Source organism: Lissotriton helveticus, chromosome 5_1 (assembly GCF_964261635.1).
Source record: "Lissotriton helveticus chromosome 5_1, aLisHel1.1, whole genome shotgun sequence".
NCBI classification, from domain to species: domain Eukaryota; kingdom Metazoa; phylum Chordata; class Amphibia; order Caudata; family Salamandridae; genus Lissotriton; species Lissotriton helveticus.
This window is the reverse complement of record NC_136065.1, coordinates 218,983,436-219,001,068: the sequence shown is the minus strand read 5'-3', so window position 1 is coordinate 219,001,068 and position 17,633 is coordinate 218,983,436. Positions and strand designations below refer to the sequence as shown.

General features: G+C 44.6%; 1 protein-coding gene across 1 annotated transcript in view; it reads left to right on the top strand.

Moving 5' to 3' along the window:
• The window catches only part of LOC144754349 (ficolin-1-like), a 437,650-nt gene that overhangs the window by 272,650 nt on the left and 147,367 nt on the right, over nt 1–17,633 (top strand). Inside the window, exon 9 of the mRNA XM_078642036.1 lies at nt 910–1,044. Coding sequence (XP_078498162.1) covers nt 910–1,044 — 135 coding nt within the window. The remainder of the gene's footprint in view (nt 1–909; nt 1,045–17,633) is intronic.

The window sequence follows — 17,633 nt, the reverse complement described above, 5'->3', positions numbered from 1 at the left end:
CACCCAGGGGGCCCGCAACGGGCCCCCGAAGTGAAGGTCCGTATGCTTTTCGACTGCAGAAAAGCCGCCGTGGAAAAGCATACTTTCTACTCCATCCTAATATGGCTGGCGGTGTCTAATAGACACCGCCAGCCATGTTAATGCTGCGGTCGGAAGGCGACCGCAGCGGAAGAGCGGCAGACAGATTGCAAGACCCACCAGCCATCCTAATTTGGTGGTGGTCCGTAATAGTAATAGGCCCCTAAATTTGGTTTTCTTTAAGGGAGGCACGCTTCTGATGAGGTTTTCCAGTCAATAGACCTAATCCCATGGAAACATATATTAAAATCTTCTTTTAGGTGTTTCGAGGTATATTCCAAGGTATATTCCAAGCCTGAATACATGTGTTCCAAGAATGCTGGATTTATGAAGGGTTAAGATGTGCACAGAAGCACATTTGGTATCTTTGAAATACTAATAAAAGCCCATTGATCTAGAATTCCATGAATAGCTTGTGATTTTTGATGTCTAATGGAAAGACCATGTTTTTGAAAGAGAAAGCCATACATGATTTGAATGCATTCCATCCATGTTTATTGTATACTGTGCTTGACACATAAAAGCGATATTGTTGATTTCTGGTTCTTATTTGTATAATAGTATATGCATTTTTGGGGTATATTTATTAATATGCCTTTTCTTTGGGCAACTACTGGTAATCTTTTTTTCTTTTTAAAACTCCCTCATTAGTTTTAAGGATTGATAAAGTGATATATCTGCTTTTCTGCATATGATATTAGAAGTGTTTTTTAATTAAATAATATTAATAGTTGTGTGAATTCGAATTCAGCTGTACCTGCTTCCCTTTTCAGGTAAAAGTGTTCATAATCTACTTCGATTGTCAGACATCTGTATGTTTTATTTTTATAGGAACCTATGAACTACGCATCGACCTGCATGATTTTGAAAATAATCATCACTTTGCCAAATATAGTTCTTTTCAAATTGCTGGAGAGACAGAGAAGTATCAGCTGACATATGAAGCCTTCATTGTTGGAAATGCAGGTGAGGAATTCCATGATTCCTGACACAAAAGTGGTGCAAACAAACAACATAGTTATATAATGCTAAAAAAGAAAATAGGAATGGATCTCTAGGCTAAAGACGACCATTCCGTCTTACGTTCGGCATCGCAAAATGCATCTTAAAACTCAGGGCAAAGTAAGTAACTTTTGATGGCACAATTAAATATCCATGGGCCTCATTACAATTTTGGCGGAGCGGGAACAGGACCGCCCCACTCATTTATCGCCAAACCCATGGTTGAACCGCCTGCCAGATTAGAAGTTTTCTTCTGTCTGGCATGTGGTTCTTTGGCGTTCCTACAGTGATGTCTATGAAATAGACACCGCAATGGGAACGTCAAAATCAGTACCTGCATGGCATGGACTGCTACAGTCTTTGCTGTGCAGGTACTAGGTGCATGCACACAGGAGGCCACAACAAGTGCCCCCCTGCACAACCCCATGGCACAGAGGTACAAAGGTGCCCAGTAGGGCCCCCTTTGTTTCCTCACTGTCACACTTTTCATGGCGGTCGCATCGCCATGAAAAGTGTGGCTGTGAGGAAACTCATAATATGCCACAGCGGCACTGCCAAGCATTTTGCGTCCTCAAGACCACTGTGCCACTGGCAGGGATCTCTTATCCCTGGCGGGTGCGGTGGTCCCAAGCCAGCCCAACCCCCATGGTCGTAATAGGGCGGTTGGAAGACTGCCACCATTATGCCCCTGCGAATCTGGCGGTCCGTGGTCCTTGTTGGACCCCACTCAGCCCAAGCACTGCAGGAACGTAGCATGTACCAATCCCCTTCCCTTGTCCACCAAATACCCACAGAAGTATAACACTGTGAGCGTTCCAGTGAACCAGAAAAGAGGGTGGTAAAAGGACGAGACACCAAGTCTCCCACCCGTAGAACGATAGGACACGGCTCCCTCCTTCACGCTTCTGCACCTGGAGATAACAAGTAAAAACCAATACCTTTGTTTGTACAGACTCTACCTTACATGCAGCTCAGTGACCATGTCCCACCCCAACATGCACCCCCTCCTTACCAATGGTAAGCGCAGGTTCTGCTTCGTGAAGGGACTGAACAATCCAATTATAAGCACACTCCAATGGATTAAAATGCCAGTCAGGGGCACTCATGTACAGCGTCCTTCGTTTTCAAGAAAATAAATAAAACACCAATGAAGGGAAAAAAGATAGGCCAGGGGCAGATAATCCGCTAAGCCACACAAAAAAACCCTTCGTGATAACTAGAAACAAGGGGCTAATCAGAGAAGAGGATGTAAGAGATGCTCAGCGTTTCAGCGTCTCTGTGCTTCCATCGCATCAGCGTTTGTGTTTCCCAATGCCTGCAGCGGAATGACCCAAAACGTCACTTCCGCGCGCCAACGATGTGAAAAGGCGCCTAAGAAATTGCCCGGAATCAGGAATTAAACGCGAAGAAACTGCAGCGTTGCGGGCACAGCGGAATTGGCAAATAAATGTGAACGGGAGCCCCCGCTCACGTAGCAAGTAATACTAGAAAAACGCTGACAATGGAACTAATAAGGACCCAAAAGGAAAACGAAAAATAACCAGGGACAGGGACCTAAACTAACTAACTACAAGGGAAAAGAAGGTCTAAATCAGCAAACAGGATCTCCCACGAGCCCGTGGGAGAATAACAAGGGAAGGGGAGGGGAGGATGGACAAAAAAGGAATCCAAGGCAACAGGAATCCTCAGCAACAGCACAGCAACCAAGGGAGCAGGATACCGGAGTCCAAGCAATGGCAATATCGAGCAATGACATAAAGGTAAGACCCGCATTTATTCATGTAGCCCAGGTCATGTGATGGTGGCCCATGGTCACTGAAATGGGACTAACTGCATTTCCTAACAGTACCCCCCCCCTACGATCCTCCCCACAGGACGGGATTTCAGGGGATGCTGCCTATGAAACAGTCAAACCAGTCTCGGGGCATGTACCCCTCCAGCTGGCTCCCATGTCCTGTCCTCCTGTTTATATCCTTTCCAGTCGACTAGATAAAAAAGACGACCCCTAATCCGTTTGGAATCGAGGATGGCATGTACCTCGAATTCCTCCTGTCCATCGATCATCAAAGGAGGAGGTGGAGGTAGAACCTGTACTGAGGGTATGTAGGGTTTCAATAATGAAGTATGGAACACAGGATGTACCCCATAATCCTGTGGTAACTCAAGTTTCATTGCAACTGAATTAATAACCTGGATTATTGAGAAGGGACCCACATACCGGGGCTGCAATTTACGTGACCCCTGTAACCTCAGATTACGGGTTACTAACCATACCAAATCACCCACCTTATAGGAAGGAGCCGGGGCCCGATGTTTATCTGCTTGTAACTTCATAGCAGCCTTGGCCTTGACCAAACTCTCCCTGGCCAGACCCCATATGTCACTCAGTCGCCTGCAAACATCATCAATGGCTGGCATGCGTCCCGTGGGCTGAATGGCCACCGCTCTAGGATGGTATCCAAGCGAACAAAAGAAGGGTGTCATGCCCAAAGCGGAGTGTAAGCTGTTGTTATAAGCAAACTCCGCTATGGGCAACGCTGTTACCCATTCACACGACAGAGACGAGACCAAACATCTCAAGTATTGTTCCATCGTCTGATTGGTTCGCTCAGTCTGACCATCAGACTGAGGATGATATGCTGAAGACAAGCGTATCTCTGTTTTCAGTACCAGACAAAGTTCAGTCCAGAAATGAGACACGAACTGCGCGCCCCGGTCGGATATAATTACCTCTGGGAGCCCATGTAAACGCACCACTGAGGACATAAAAACCACAGCCATCTCTTTTGCCGTAGGGATCTTGCAAAGCGGAATAAAATGGGCCATTTTGGTGAATAAATCCACCACCACCATTATGGCAGTATAACCTGAGACTAATGGCAAGTCGGTCACAAAATCCATACTAATGGTGTGCCATGGAGAAGGTGGTACCTCCAAGGGGTACAAAAGCCCTGAGGGTTTACAATGCAAGGGCTTACTGATGGCACATATAGGACAGGCCCTCACATACTCCTGGATGTCAACAATCATGGAGTCCCACCAAAACCACCGAATGCACAGTTCTCTCGTCTTCTTTATCCCAGGGTGCGCCACCAAGGCAGATGAATGGCACCACTCCAAAACCTCACTCCGCATCCCAGGGGGAATCACCATCCTATCTCCATGATATAACAACCCTTCTTTCACTGAAACCTGGGGCAAAGATAACCAAGGAGCCAAATCCAACAACTTCAATCGCTCCTTCACCGAAGCGGGAAAATCATCCCTACCAATAGTCCCCACGATCCGTTTGCTCTCAATCATAGCCCTATCCTCTCCCACAGGGCCTTCGGCCTTCAGACCACCATGTATTCGAGACAGAGCATCCGATTTGACCTGCTGAGCCGCCGGCCTGTAGGTGATGACAAAGTCATATTCATTAAAGAATAAAACCCACCGCATCTGTCGAGGTGTCAATGCTCTAGCGGAACGGAAAAACTCGAGGTTTTTGTGGTCCGTGTAAATGGTGATAATATGCCTAGCACCCCACAAATAGTGTCGCCACTCCTCGAATGCCAATTTTACGGCTAATAGCTCCCGTTCCGCCACTGTATAGTTCTGTTCGGCGGGTAACAAAGTCTTCGAGAAGAAGGCAATGGGATGCATATGACCGGTGGCCTTGTCACGTTGGGACAACACCCCACCCACTGCACACATGGACGCATCAGTTTCTACAAAGAACGGCAGGGCAGGGTCAGGATGCACCAATACAGGCGCTGAGGTGAAATGCTCCAACAAAGACCGGAAAGCCTTCTGAGTCTCCTTGGTCCACTCAAAGGGAACACCCTTCCTTAGAAGACGAGTCATCGGTGCCACTACATCCGAGAAGTGTGAAATAAATCGACAATAGAAATTGGCAAAACCCAGGAGTACCTGGATCTGTTTCACCGACGTAGGCACAGGCCAGGTCACAATGGCCTGTATCTTCTTCGGATCCATCCGGATCCCTTCCGCTGAAATGACGAACCCAAGGAACTCTACCTCCTGAGTGTCAAACTGACACTTCTCTAGCTTAGCATACAATCGATGTTCCTGCAAGGTCTGCAACACTTGGATCACATGGTCTGTATGTTCTGCCCTCACTTCGGAAAAAACAAGGATGTCGTCCAAATAGACGATAAAAGTGCGATCCAGATATTCACTGAGGACCTCGTTAATGAAAAACTGAAACGCGGCCGGCGCATTACACAAGCCAAACGGCATAACGGTGTATTCAAACAGACCATACTTGGTTCTGAAGGCCGTCTTCCACTCATCTCCGGGTCTCACCCTTATAAGATGGTAAGCGCCCCGCAAATCCAATTTCGTGAATACGGTAGCCTTGCGGAGCTGGTCCAACAACACGGAGATGAGTGGAAGAGGGTACCTGTTCTTCACCGTGGCCGCATTCAAAATCCTGTAATCCACACATGCCCTCAAAGTTCCTTCCTTCTTAGGAATAAAAAATATAGCAGATGACACAGGAGAGGAAGAGGGACGGATGAATCCCAACCGTAACATCTCATCGATGTAATCTTTCAAATGTTCCTCCTCGGGTTCCGACAATGCATACACCCGGCTACAAGGCAATGAGACCCCAGGTACCAGGTCGATCTTACAATCATAAGCCCTATTGGGGGGAAGTTCCTGAGCATATATTTTATCGAACACATCTTTGAACGCCATGTACTGAGGGGGGACAGATCCCACATCTGACACGGCACAAACCAAAGGATTGATCCGGGCACATGCCATGGTATAACAATTCCCTAAACAATGCGCTGAATCTAATGTCACCAATCTCTGCACCCAATCGATCCTGGGGTTATGCTTCTGCAGCCATGGCACCCCCAACACCAAACCAAAGGAAGGGGCATCAATTAAATCGAACACCACCAGTTCGGAATGCCCGTTCTCACACAAGAGACACAAAGGGGTGGTCTGACGGGTAATACACCCCGACGTCAGCTCAGTCCCATCAATAGCCCTCACGGGCTCAGGTCGTTCCTTAAGCTGACACTGAATCCCCAACTTCTCTGCCATTGTGATATCCATAAAGTTTCCTGTAGCACCAGACTCCAACAACACCGAAACAGAAACACGATTCTGTACAGAAAGCAGTAACTGGGCATTTATAACGAAATGTCTTGGGGCTTGGTCCACTGATCCAACAACCTCATACGGTGTGCTATGTCCTCCAACTACCCCACGATCTACCTGAATACATGCTACCTTTTTGCTGAATCCCACACCAGATGGCTTCACAGGACAGTCACGAGCAAAATGCCCTCCCTGACCACAATACAAACACAGATTGTTCTCTCTCCTTCTCTTTTTCTCCTCTGGAGCCAAAGGTCCCCTCATCCCTCCTAGTTCCATAGGTTCAGACGACATCTTATTCTCCCCTACCACCTTTGTTTCGGCTTTCACAAAGCAGCCTCTGGATGCCTGGAATCGACTGCGTTCCCCATGCCTTTCAGACACCCTATGATTCAATTTAACTACGAGGTCTATGAACACTGCACAATCTTCCGGAGGATCCACCACCTGTGAAACGATATCCTTCAGCTCTTCACAAAGACCCTGATAGAATATTGATGTCCTCTTTTCAATGGGCCAATGAGTCTCGGATATCAATCTATTGACGGAGGCGATGTATGACAACAAATCCTGTCTGCCCTGCCGGAGCTTCATAAGTTCAGCATCGCTAGCCTGCATGAACGCATGCTTAGCAAACAATCCCCGCATCAGTTCCTTGAACGCGTTATAATTATATAACACACGATCGTCACTATCCACCAAAGGGATGGCCCACTGGGCCGCATTACCAGCCAAATAAGATATCGTAAAGGCAACTTTAGCAGAGTCATCGGGGAAGGCGCTCGGTCTACACATAAAATGTAGCTGACACTGGGTCATGAACATCCCGAACTTCTCGCTATCTCCCGTGAATCTCTCAGGGGGGGCTAATGGAACCACAACTGAAGAAGACACCGTCACATTAATGGGGCCACTACCACCCACCGCACTATGTCCCGCCGCCCCTCCACTATACTGGAAGGTTGCAGGCTGAATAACGGGAGTGGTTCCTCTGTGTTGCAACTGCTCTCGGGCCCTAACTGCCACCAATTCCTGTTTTAGACCGGCATTCTCCTGTTGTAACTCCTGAACCTGTGCCTGTAACGTATGTACTGCCCCCATGATGTCTTGCATTGAAGGACCCCCTGTGCCATTCTCTAACGCATTCCCATCCTCATCCATGCTCGCTCAGGCAGTGCTAAATACGTGGGCTCGATATTCTGTTGGACCCCACTCAGCCCAAGCACTGCAGGAACGTAGCATGTACCAATCCCCTTCCCTTGTCCACCAAATACCCACAGAAGTATAACACTGTGAGCGTTCCAGTGAACCAGAAAAGAGGGTGGTAAAAGGACGAGACACCAAGTCTCCCACCCGTAGAACGATAGGACACGGCTCCCTCCTTCACGCTTCTGCACCTGGAGATAACAAGTAAAAACCAATACCTTTGTTTGTACAGACTCTACCTTACATGCAGCTCAGTGACCATGTCCCACCCCAACATGCACCCCCTCCTTACCAATGGTAAGCGCAGGCTCTGCTTCGTGAAGGGACTGAACAATCCAATTATAAGCACACTCCAATGGATTAAAATGCCAGTCAGGGGCACTCATGTACAGCGTCCTTCGTTTTCAAGAAAATAAATAAAACACCAATGAAGGGAAAAAAGATAGGCCAGGGGCAGATAATCCGCTAAGCCACACAAAAAAACCCTTCGTGATAACTAGAAACAAGGGGCTAATCAGAGAAGAGGATGTAAGAGACGCGTCTCTGTGCTTCCATCGCATCAGCGTTTGTGTTTCCCAATGCCTGCAGCGGAATGACCCAAAACGTCACTTCCGCGCGCCAACGATGTGAAAAGGCGCCTAAGAAATTGCCCGGAATCAGGAATTAAACGCCAAGAAACTGCAGCGTTGCGGGCACAGCGGAATTGGCAAATAAATGTGAACGGGAGCCCCCGCTCACGCAGCAAGTAATACTAGAAAAACGCGGACAATGGAACTAATAAGGAGCCAAAAGGAAAACGAAAAATAACCAGGGACAGGGACCTAAACTAACTAACTACAAGGGAAAAGAAGGTCTAAATCAGCAAACAGGATCTCCCACGAGCCCGTGGGAGAATAACAAGGGAAGGGGAGGGGAGGATGGACAAAAAAGGAATCCAAGGCAACAGGAATCCTCAGCAACAGCACAGCAACCAAGGGAGCAGGATACCGGAGTCCAAGCAATGGCAATATCGAGCAATGACATAAAGGTAGGACCCGCATTTATTCATGTAGCCCAGGTCATGTGATGGTGGCCCATGGTCACTGAAATAGGACTAACTGCATTTCCTAACAGTCCTCCAGACTTGTAATATTCCCCATAGACATTTTTCATTTGTTACAGCATTCACACAACTATAATAGTTTTTCTCTGGACAGTAGCATTGGTGCCTATGGGAGAACATGCCGTATTAGTTTGAAAAGACTCTATGGAATGGTTTCAAAGAGTAAACATTTCAACACTTTTTTTTCTGATTCTTTGTTCCCATTTTGAATGGGTGCTTTAATTATGAAGATGATTTTAGAGCTGTTAATATGTGAGATGTGATATCAATGTACACCCTCAGTAATGTTCCATTTTCTTTGGCCACACAATCAGGGGCACGCACTAAAATTAAAATTTTAAATTACACTTACCCGATTCCTGCTAACATTTAACTCCTCATTTTAGGCCTTATAGTTGTTATTCTGTATATAAGAATTAAACACATAAGCGATTTGGGAGATAATGATGAGCACTAAGATTATGAAAATACAGCTGTAACATTTAAAAACATTGATCATCAACTGTGTTGGCTCTTTCAACTAATAATTTCAAAGGGCCTACGCGTGGGATCAGGGCGATGTGAGACACAAAAGATAGGGCCATAGTGCAAATATTGAAAACCTTTGCAGAAAAATATTTAAAGTCAACATCATACAGATTTATTCAAAATTAAGAATTATTACAGATGCAATTGTGAGAGGTAATAACAAGAGAATTAGTAATTTTCAAAATATAGTTAAGTAATTCACTACCGTAAATCTACTCAGTTCATAAAGGAAGAAATCAGCAAAAAAACTGATAACTGTTCAACATGGGGACTGCTCGGTAAACAAGACAGGGAAAGGTCTGTTTATAAAATCAGATAACAAAATGACAGACGATGTGGTCAGTTTAAAAGCAAAGAAAAGTTCTGTAACACATTCCAGAAAAGACACATTTTATACTTTTAGAGAAGTGAAAAATAACACCTTTCACATGGTTTGATCTTACGTAAAACAAATTGTAACTTTTATGCATGTGCTCCCAAATCTCTAAACGAGGTGCAATTTTTTTATTAAATATGTATTTAAAAAATATGATGTAAGTAATTTCAGTTTTCTTAATAATTTGATTTATGCAGAAACGGTTATAAAATTAAGCAGTTGAGTTTCATAAAGTTCAATACAGACATAAAACTATCTTATACTGAATACCTAAGGTACAAAATTCTTCTTCTCCAAAAGCAGGCATTACTATTCAAAATATGAGTGTAAATTTAGGGTCAGGTTTATAATTTAGTGGTCAGAATAATCGCTGTAGGACTAGTGAAGGACTTAACGTCCAGCAGGCCGAGACTACTGCCCCTCCACCAAATTTAGAAATTACTTCCAAGCTTACAGTAATTTCCAAAGCATTGGCAGGAAACGCTGTATATGGCGGTTCCTTGGGATACTGTTAACAGTTTGGTGCAGGGTTCCGTCAACATGACTGAGCCCTGCATCAAGCTGTTTTTCATTTTCAAAAGGAAAATCCCATGTAGAGGGGAGCATGTAGGCGTTTTCACTGCCCCTTACCTCCAGGGTTTTCCTGGGAATGATGGGCAGTGAAAACTGCCCTCTAATTCTCCCCATCTAAGTTAATTGGCTGGAATTAAAGGCCTGCCTTTGACTGCACTTACTCTGCAGGGCCTTTGGAGGGGTATAATCATGGCAGAGCCGAAGTAGTTTCCGCTGTGGTGAAACATAAGGCCCACCCGCATCTAAATGTACGTGGTGGTCCATACACTTGGCAGTATAGATACTCCTTCGCATTTGCTACAGAGTATCTATACCGGCAAGATTTAAATCGTCCCCTTTGACTTTAGTCTAAAAGAGAGTTATACAGGAACTCTATGAAAAATCAAAAATTTATTTTCAAAAATTCAAACATTTTAATGTCATTACTCCATCAGAAAATCATTCAGTGTTGAGCATATTCATTCTTAGTTCATGTCTATTCACGGAGGTTCCTCCAACTGAAATTGCTAATCTTTCAGATCAATGCCTCTTTCTTCTGGTTCAGTCTTTGCCAAATATGCCCATTCAGGAGCTGCATACCTCTTATTTGGCAGTCTAACTATTGTTGATATCTTGATCTCAAGCTTTTTAGAATCTGTCATTCAGACCTGTCACTGTTTCATCTGATTTATCTCCATTTTTCTTTCAAATTCAAATTCAAAACAAGCTTTATTCGATTTTCAGATTAAAATCATAAAAGCGTAATACAACATTAAAAGATCATTGTCTTGTGTTTTAAAAGGAGCAAAATACATCCATAATATTCAGAAGAAGCTTGATCAAACAATTCTTATAAAAAACTTCATGATTAAATGCTTAAAAACTTATATGCTTAGGGATAAAATACAAAGCTCTACATAGTATTCCTGAATTTAATAACGAGTTTTAAAAAACTTGAGACTGCATAAATGACATGATCGTCTTCTAACTGTTGCAATTTCACATATGCTAATCTACAAGTGCGAATCCCTCATGCTTTAAGGACAGGTATCAAGAAGGCCCTTCGTGGTCCCTGGTAGAATTTGCAAAATAGCATGCAGTGTATGTTTGATTGCTTTGAGTTGTCATCACAAGGGCAAGTTAGATTATCCGTGGACCAATCGTTACAGGTAGGGAAGGTAACCAGACGGAAAAAGGTACCTAATCTAAGGCGGGTCAGCAATGTGCGGGCATAGGGGCTTACGACCAGGGTGAGATAGTGTTGTAAACCCTCACAGTGAGTAATTTCCTGGTATCTGAGAACATTGTATTTCTTTTTTTCAAGATTCCATCTGACACTTACTAGATGCGCAGAAACCATCTTTTTCAAGGAGCCTCTTGATATCCCCTCCATGGTAGCTGGGTTTTCAAAGAACTCTGGGTGACTTATCTCCGTGAGAATATTTCTCACATAAGATAGCCATCTGATGTTTGCCACCCCGTCCAATGCGAGACAATCAGTTATTAAGTCTCTGTTTAAAGTAGTCTCCTTGGTGACCCAGACCTTGTGCCACAACAATATGGGGGACATCCTGATGGTGTCACAGATATATGGAATCCCTGCTTCAATGTGTGTCATGTAAGTTGATGTAAATTTAGAGACGCCCAGTAGGTGGCAAATGAACTGGTTCTCAACACATTGTAACAACTGTGCATTTTCTACCCCCCATAGTCCTGCACCATATGTGGCTGTGGATATACATTTGGCCTTGTAAATGTGTATCAGTTCCTTGACCGGTTTCCCGCCTAATTTGGCAGAGAAATTTTTCAAGGCGCCAATAGTCCGTGTGAAAGCTAATTTTCTGGCGGCAACCGCTGCATGCCAGCTCCCCCTCCTGTCGAAGGGTATGCCCAAATAGCAGAACCTGTCAGTTGTTTCAATGTTTTCACCTTCCAAAAATATTGGGCAAGACATCCTCTTTAACCCTGGGCCACAAGACATTGTATAAGTTTTAAAAGTGTTCACTTTTAAGCTTCTGTCCCTCATAAAGTTGGAAAATTTGACCATGGCCCGCTGTAATCCTAGCCTGGTCCGTGACATTATCGCCCCGTCGTCGGCATATAATAGTAATGGCACGGGTGTCCCATTTATGCAGGGGTAATCATGCTGTGACTCTCTTAAATATTGTCAGATGGAATTGACATAAATAGTAAACAACAGGGGTGCTACTATGCACCCCTGTCTGACCCCCCTCAAGATGGGAAATTTATCCGAGCACTCCCCCTGGCGTCCAAACCTCACTCTAGCTCCTGCGTCCTTATATAGTTCTTTAATGAAGGTTACAATATGGCTATCGATGCCCAAATCTGAAAGGGTTTTCCATAATAGATCGTGGTCCACGCAGTCGAAAGCGGAAGTTAGATCAACAAAGGTGATGTAAAACTTTCCGCTCCTGGCCTGGGTGTATTTGGAAATAAGTAAGGCCAAGTTCAGACACTGTTCCACTGTCCCTTTCCCTGATCTGAAGCCATACCGCAGGTTAGAAATAGCCTGATTTTCCTCCTCCCAGATGTGGATCCTATTTAAGATTATTCTACCAGCCACTTTCATAAGTGCATCTAGGAGTGAAATTGGCCTATAACAAATAGGGTTGTTTCTATTGCCTTTTTTTAAAATTGGCACAACGATATCGTCAGGCCAAGATGAAACAAACCCACACTGGTTGGCCTTATTTAACACATTCGTGAGCAAGGGGGCCCAGAGATCTATCTCTGCCTTGTAGACATCGATCGGAATGCCATCGGGGCCCAGTGCCTTGCCGGATTAACTTTCTTTAATGGCTTTAATAACCTCAAGGCAATTGAAAGTTATGTCTAAGGGGAATGTAGTTAAATGAGTAGGATTGCTGGAACTAGATATAATGTCATTAGGAGTGTTCGTACTAGGTCCACTCGTCGGTCTATCGTAAAGATGTTTAAAATGGGTCACCCAGATGTCTCCTGTAATTGCTATATCAATAAAGTCCTCAACTCTACTTTGCAGATATGTAGCGTTTACCACTTTCCAAAATGCCGTGTTGTCTCTCCGGTGTGCGGCCTCACATAGAGACGCCCAGGCCTCTTACTTTAGAGTGGCTTTCCTGAGCTTAATAGTCGTTTTATATGTCCCTCTGGCTTGGCGGATTAGGTCAGGATTTTTAGGTGTACTTTGCAAGGCCTTTTTTAAAAGTTTAAGTGCCTTGGTGCACTTACTGTCGAACCACCCATGCGCTTTATTTGCGACAGATTTATGTTCTCTAAACAATAGTTTCTTTACCGCTAATTGGATTTTTGAAAAGGAAGTCATTACTTTAGCTGGTTCCTCGTCGTGTGTCAAACATACCCCGATGTCTTCGAGGGATGATGATATTAATTTTTTCAGGAACCCAGCAGGCTCAACCTTCTCCCATTTAATAACATAGCCATTTTTAGCAGCCAGATTAATCTTTGGGGTATAAGGGAGATTCCTCTTTGTAATTCGTTTCTCCCCGCTAATTTTTACTGTAAAAGAGATAGGGTAGTGGTCGCTGAGTAGGGCCGTACCTGTTTCCCATGTGCTCACAAATCCCGCATGATCAGAAGACATTAAGGTAAAGTCAATTACGGAATTGCTCCCGCGCCCGTTATAGGTCGGTTGAAAAGGGACGTTCGGGTTACATAGCTCATTCACGAAAGACAGATTAAGGTGGAAGGTGATTTCATTGAAGATATTACCTAATTTTGTGTGGGCAAAATGAGTAGGGCTATCTTCCCTGTGGTCAACCAGACCGCAGAGGCAGGGGCGGATTGGCACTGCGGGCATTCGGGAATCGGCCGAAGGGCCGCTGTTTCAGTGCCCTCTGTGGGCCGTTTTTTTTCTCCCCTTTCCCAGTCCACAGAGAGTGCTCTCTGCTGTCTGCTCTCTGTCGACTGGGAAATGGGAGAAAAAAAACGGCCCACAGCACAGAGACAGAGACAGAAATGAAAGCACTTCACTGTGCAGGCCATACAGCGATTATCAGCTGTGGCCTCTACTGCACCCCCTGCCCTGCAAAGCAATCACGCTAAGGGTGGCTGGGGAGGGGGTGATTGTTCACAAGAATCGGGCTCCCTGGGGGCCAGGTGTTTCTCAGGCCTTTGGAGCCATTTTCACCATGGCCCCCCTGGGCCCACGCCGCGGAAACAGTGATAGTCTTAACACCTCGCCCACAGCCCCTCACATTCAGGGCACAGTGGGCGAGGAAGAATGGGTCTGGCTGTGGGGGCCAGGTGATGTTTTGAAAGCGCACAATCTTCACCTTAGCCCCCCCCCCCCAAGAAGTTTAAAAAAAAAAGGGTTATAGTTCTTTCTCTGTGTCATCATTTTAGAACTGATGCATTTTCAATATTACATTCAAGGAAGTCATGTTTGCAGCTTTTCTATTTTATGCAACTAACAACCATTGACAAAACCGTAGTTCTGGCTTGTTGTAGGTGTAACATTACTTGCTGTATTATATATCTGAACGCAATGACAGAAGCAGCAAAATACCAGTCGGGCGGCACACTATGCTAAGCACAGATTTGTAGCTTAGGTGTTTTAAGCTACGCCCATAATTGCATTGAACACCCCTTTGGAGAGACCCCTCAGTTTTGTCATCCCACTTAAAGCCCTGGAAACAACACCATGTCACAGACACTTCAGGGCCTGGCACTGTGCATCATGCATGACTCATGACTTCCAAGGTTTCAGATTGACTATGTGCAGGGGCATCTTGAACGCCTCCCTTTGCTTTAGGAACTACAGCGAGGGGTGAGTTCCTGATGAGTCTCTTCTGTCTGCAACTCTGCGTACAAAGGCTCAGCTCACAATTATTGAGAAAAGGTGGGTGAGAGAGTAAGTGAAGGGATGGCTGGATGGATCAGTGAAAGGGTGAATGAATGAATGAAAGGGTGAATGGATGGATGATGAGAGAGAATGGGTGGATGGATGAGTGAAATGATGGATGGATTGATTAATTGATAAGTGAAAGTGTGAATGGATGAACAGATGTGTGAAAGGGTGGCCGTAAGGATGGATGAGTGAGTGAAAGGGAGGGAGGGTACATGGGCAAAAGATTGGATAGATGAGTGAAGGAGTGAAAGGATGGATGAGAGAAAAGATGGATGGATGATTGAAAGGATGGATGAGTGATAGGGTCAATGGATGGATGCATGAGTGGATGAGTAGATGGATAGTTGGGTGGATGGAAGGAAGGATGGATGGCTAAGTGAAAGGGTCGATGGAGAGAGAAAGGGAGAATGGATGGCTGAAAGGGTGAATAGGTGGAAGGATGAGTGACTGGGTGGATGGATAAGAAAGTGAAAGGATGGCTGGATGGGTGAGAGGGCAAATGGCTAGATGGATGAGTGAAGAGATGGATTGGGTGAAAGGGTGGATGGAGAGAAAAAGTGAGGATGGATGTGTGGATGACTGAACGGGTGAATGTGTCTAAGGGTGAGTGACTGGGTGGATGGATGAGTAAGTGAAAGGGTGGCTGGATGGGTGAAAGGGTAAATGGATGGATGAGTGAATGGATGGATGGGTGGAAGAGTGGATGAATGGGTGGATAATGGGTGGATGAGTAAAAGGGTGGATGGAGGGATAGATGAGTGAAATGATGGATGGAAGAATACATGATGGATAAGTTTGCAAATGGTTGAATATGTTTGGAGCTGGATTAGCGGCATCTTATGTTTGCCACTTTACATCTCACAATGACTATCCAAGCAGATCTTCCCGACCATTTCTCTCACCAAACATGCCTGCTCAGAACCATGAATTGTAAACAAAATATCAGACTGGACAACCCAGTGCTGTAACCATTTATATAGATTATTATCATATGAAATATCACAAAAAGACCTGCACAGTTGATCAAAGCTGCGTGCATACTGAAAAACTGTGAAGTACACGATTGGTTCAACCTGATATAAACTTATTTTGACTAGTGCTTAAATGGTTGTCTATTTACTTACTTACATAATAATGCGCAACCTCCTCTGATGGGTCTGTAAAACGTACCTTTTGTCCAGAAGGTTTGTTCTGAATTTTAACCCTTTGTCCTGAATTTTTACACTCCCCATCCTGAATTTGCACCCATGCCAGTTGGTCACCCTAGTCCTGACACTCCCATACAGAACTACAGAGTGTTCACCCTGCCTTTTCTATTTGGTTACTCTTGTAACCAGATGCACCACACTGCCAAGCTCTAACTCAAGAGGGGCCAGCTAATCCCCTTGGCATCCCACTCTCCACAGGGCTGACCAAAGTAGGCTGAGTAAAGCAGTACTCAAAGCTACATCGAGTGTGCCTCAATTGTCATCCCACCGAATCCAGAAAATACTGCACTAGACTCAGTGCAGTAGGTCTTCCTCAAAGGTTTACTTGACTTGCCACATCCAGCACCCAGAAATGCAATGTGTTGCTAGCCGATCCCTTCCTCTGAAGCAAGAAGGAACCGGTAGGAACCATTTTGTTTACCATTTCTTTGCACAATTTACTGATTCATTTGTGTGCCAGTTAATAATGTAACTTTATTTTAAAGGCCTCATCCAAAATCCAGACAAGGGGCATATTTCTCTATATGCCAAAAATATTAATTAGTAAGTTTTGGTTAGTTTTTGTTTGTAGTGTGTAGGTCTGACTGCACTCTATTTTAGGTCCTAGGCCAGAATGTGGCAACATGCTTATGTGTTGATTTCAGGACATGTCTAAGATTTTGTGTAATGTGATTTCTCAAAAGAGAGCTGTTTAGCCTCATTCTATGCTAGGCCTTGTTCGAGGCCTAAGCAAAATTTGCAAACTTGGCACTTCTTTCTCTGTGCAGAAGAATTAACTTTTCTAGCATGTTCAGGTTAGAATTCCTTTTTGCAGATTTTATATCATTTTCATGGTTAATTGAGTAATACTCATGGCCCAGACTTGAAGGCAGCAACAGATGTGAATAAAACTGTGTTTTTTGTATATAGACATCACTTGCTGGCTGTGAAATAAATTTATGACTAGATTGTACAGATACATTTTTTCAGCATTCTTTACACCCCAGACTGCCTTTTCCTCATTTGTGAATTCTTACTTTTGTTATTACATGTTCTGTTCCCAGAGATTCCAGTCTTACCCTTTCTCCTTGACTTTGTACTAGATTTCTGATTTATGTGATGATTAGCTGGTTGGGAAAGAGTATCTAACGACCTTGTGCAGGGCGTTAAGACTGCATGTAAGTATTCAGTTATCAGACCTGCAGTGCTCCTAGTCTTTACCAATATTACTTGCTCTGTAAGCTTTAAAAGGCTTAATTTACTAAATATTTCACTACGAATTAGACCTCAAAGAGTAACCAAATAGTGTTTCATGAAAGGGCATGCCCCTTGAATGTGGGCCACGCCCCTTAACTGTAGGCCACGCCCCTTAACTGTAGGCCACGCCCCTTTAACGTGGGCCACTTTTTTCGGCAGTGCCCGGGCCAAATTGTGATCCCAATCCGACCCTGCGCAGAGGCCAGTTGCATGATGGGGGCAAATAGTACAATTAAAATCCCCGACACAGATTATCGCCTTCTCTCCAGATATCTGGTCTCTTAAAGATGTTAAACTAGTCATGAGATTTTGAATTATAGGCTCTATTGTGTTAGGAGGTGCTTTATTATAAAAGTT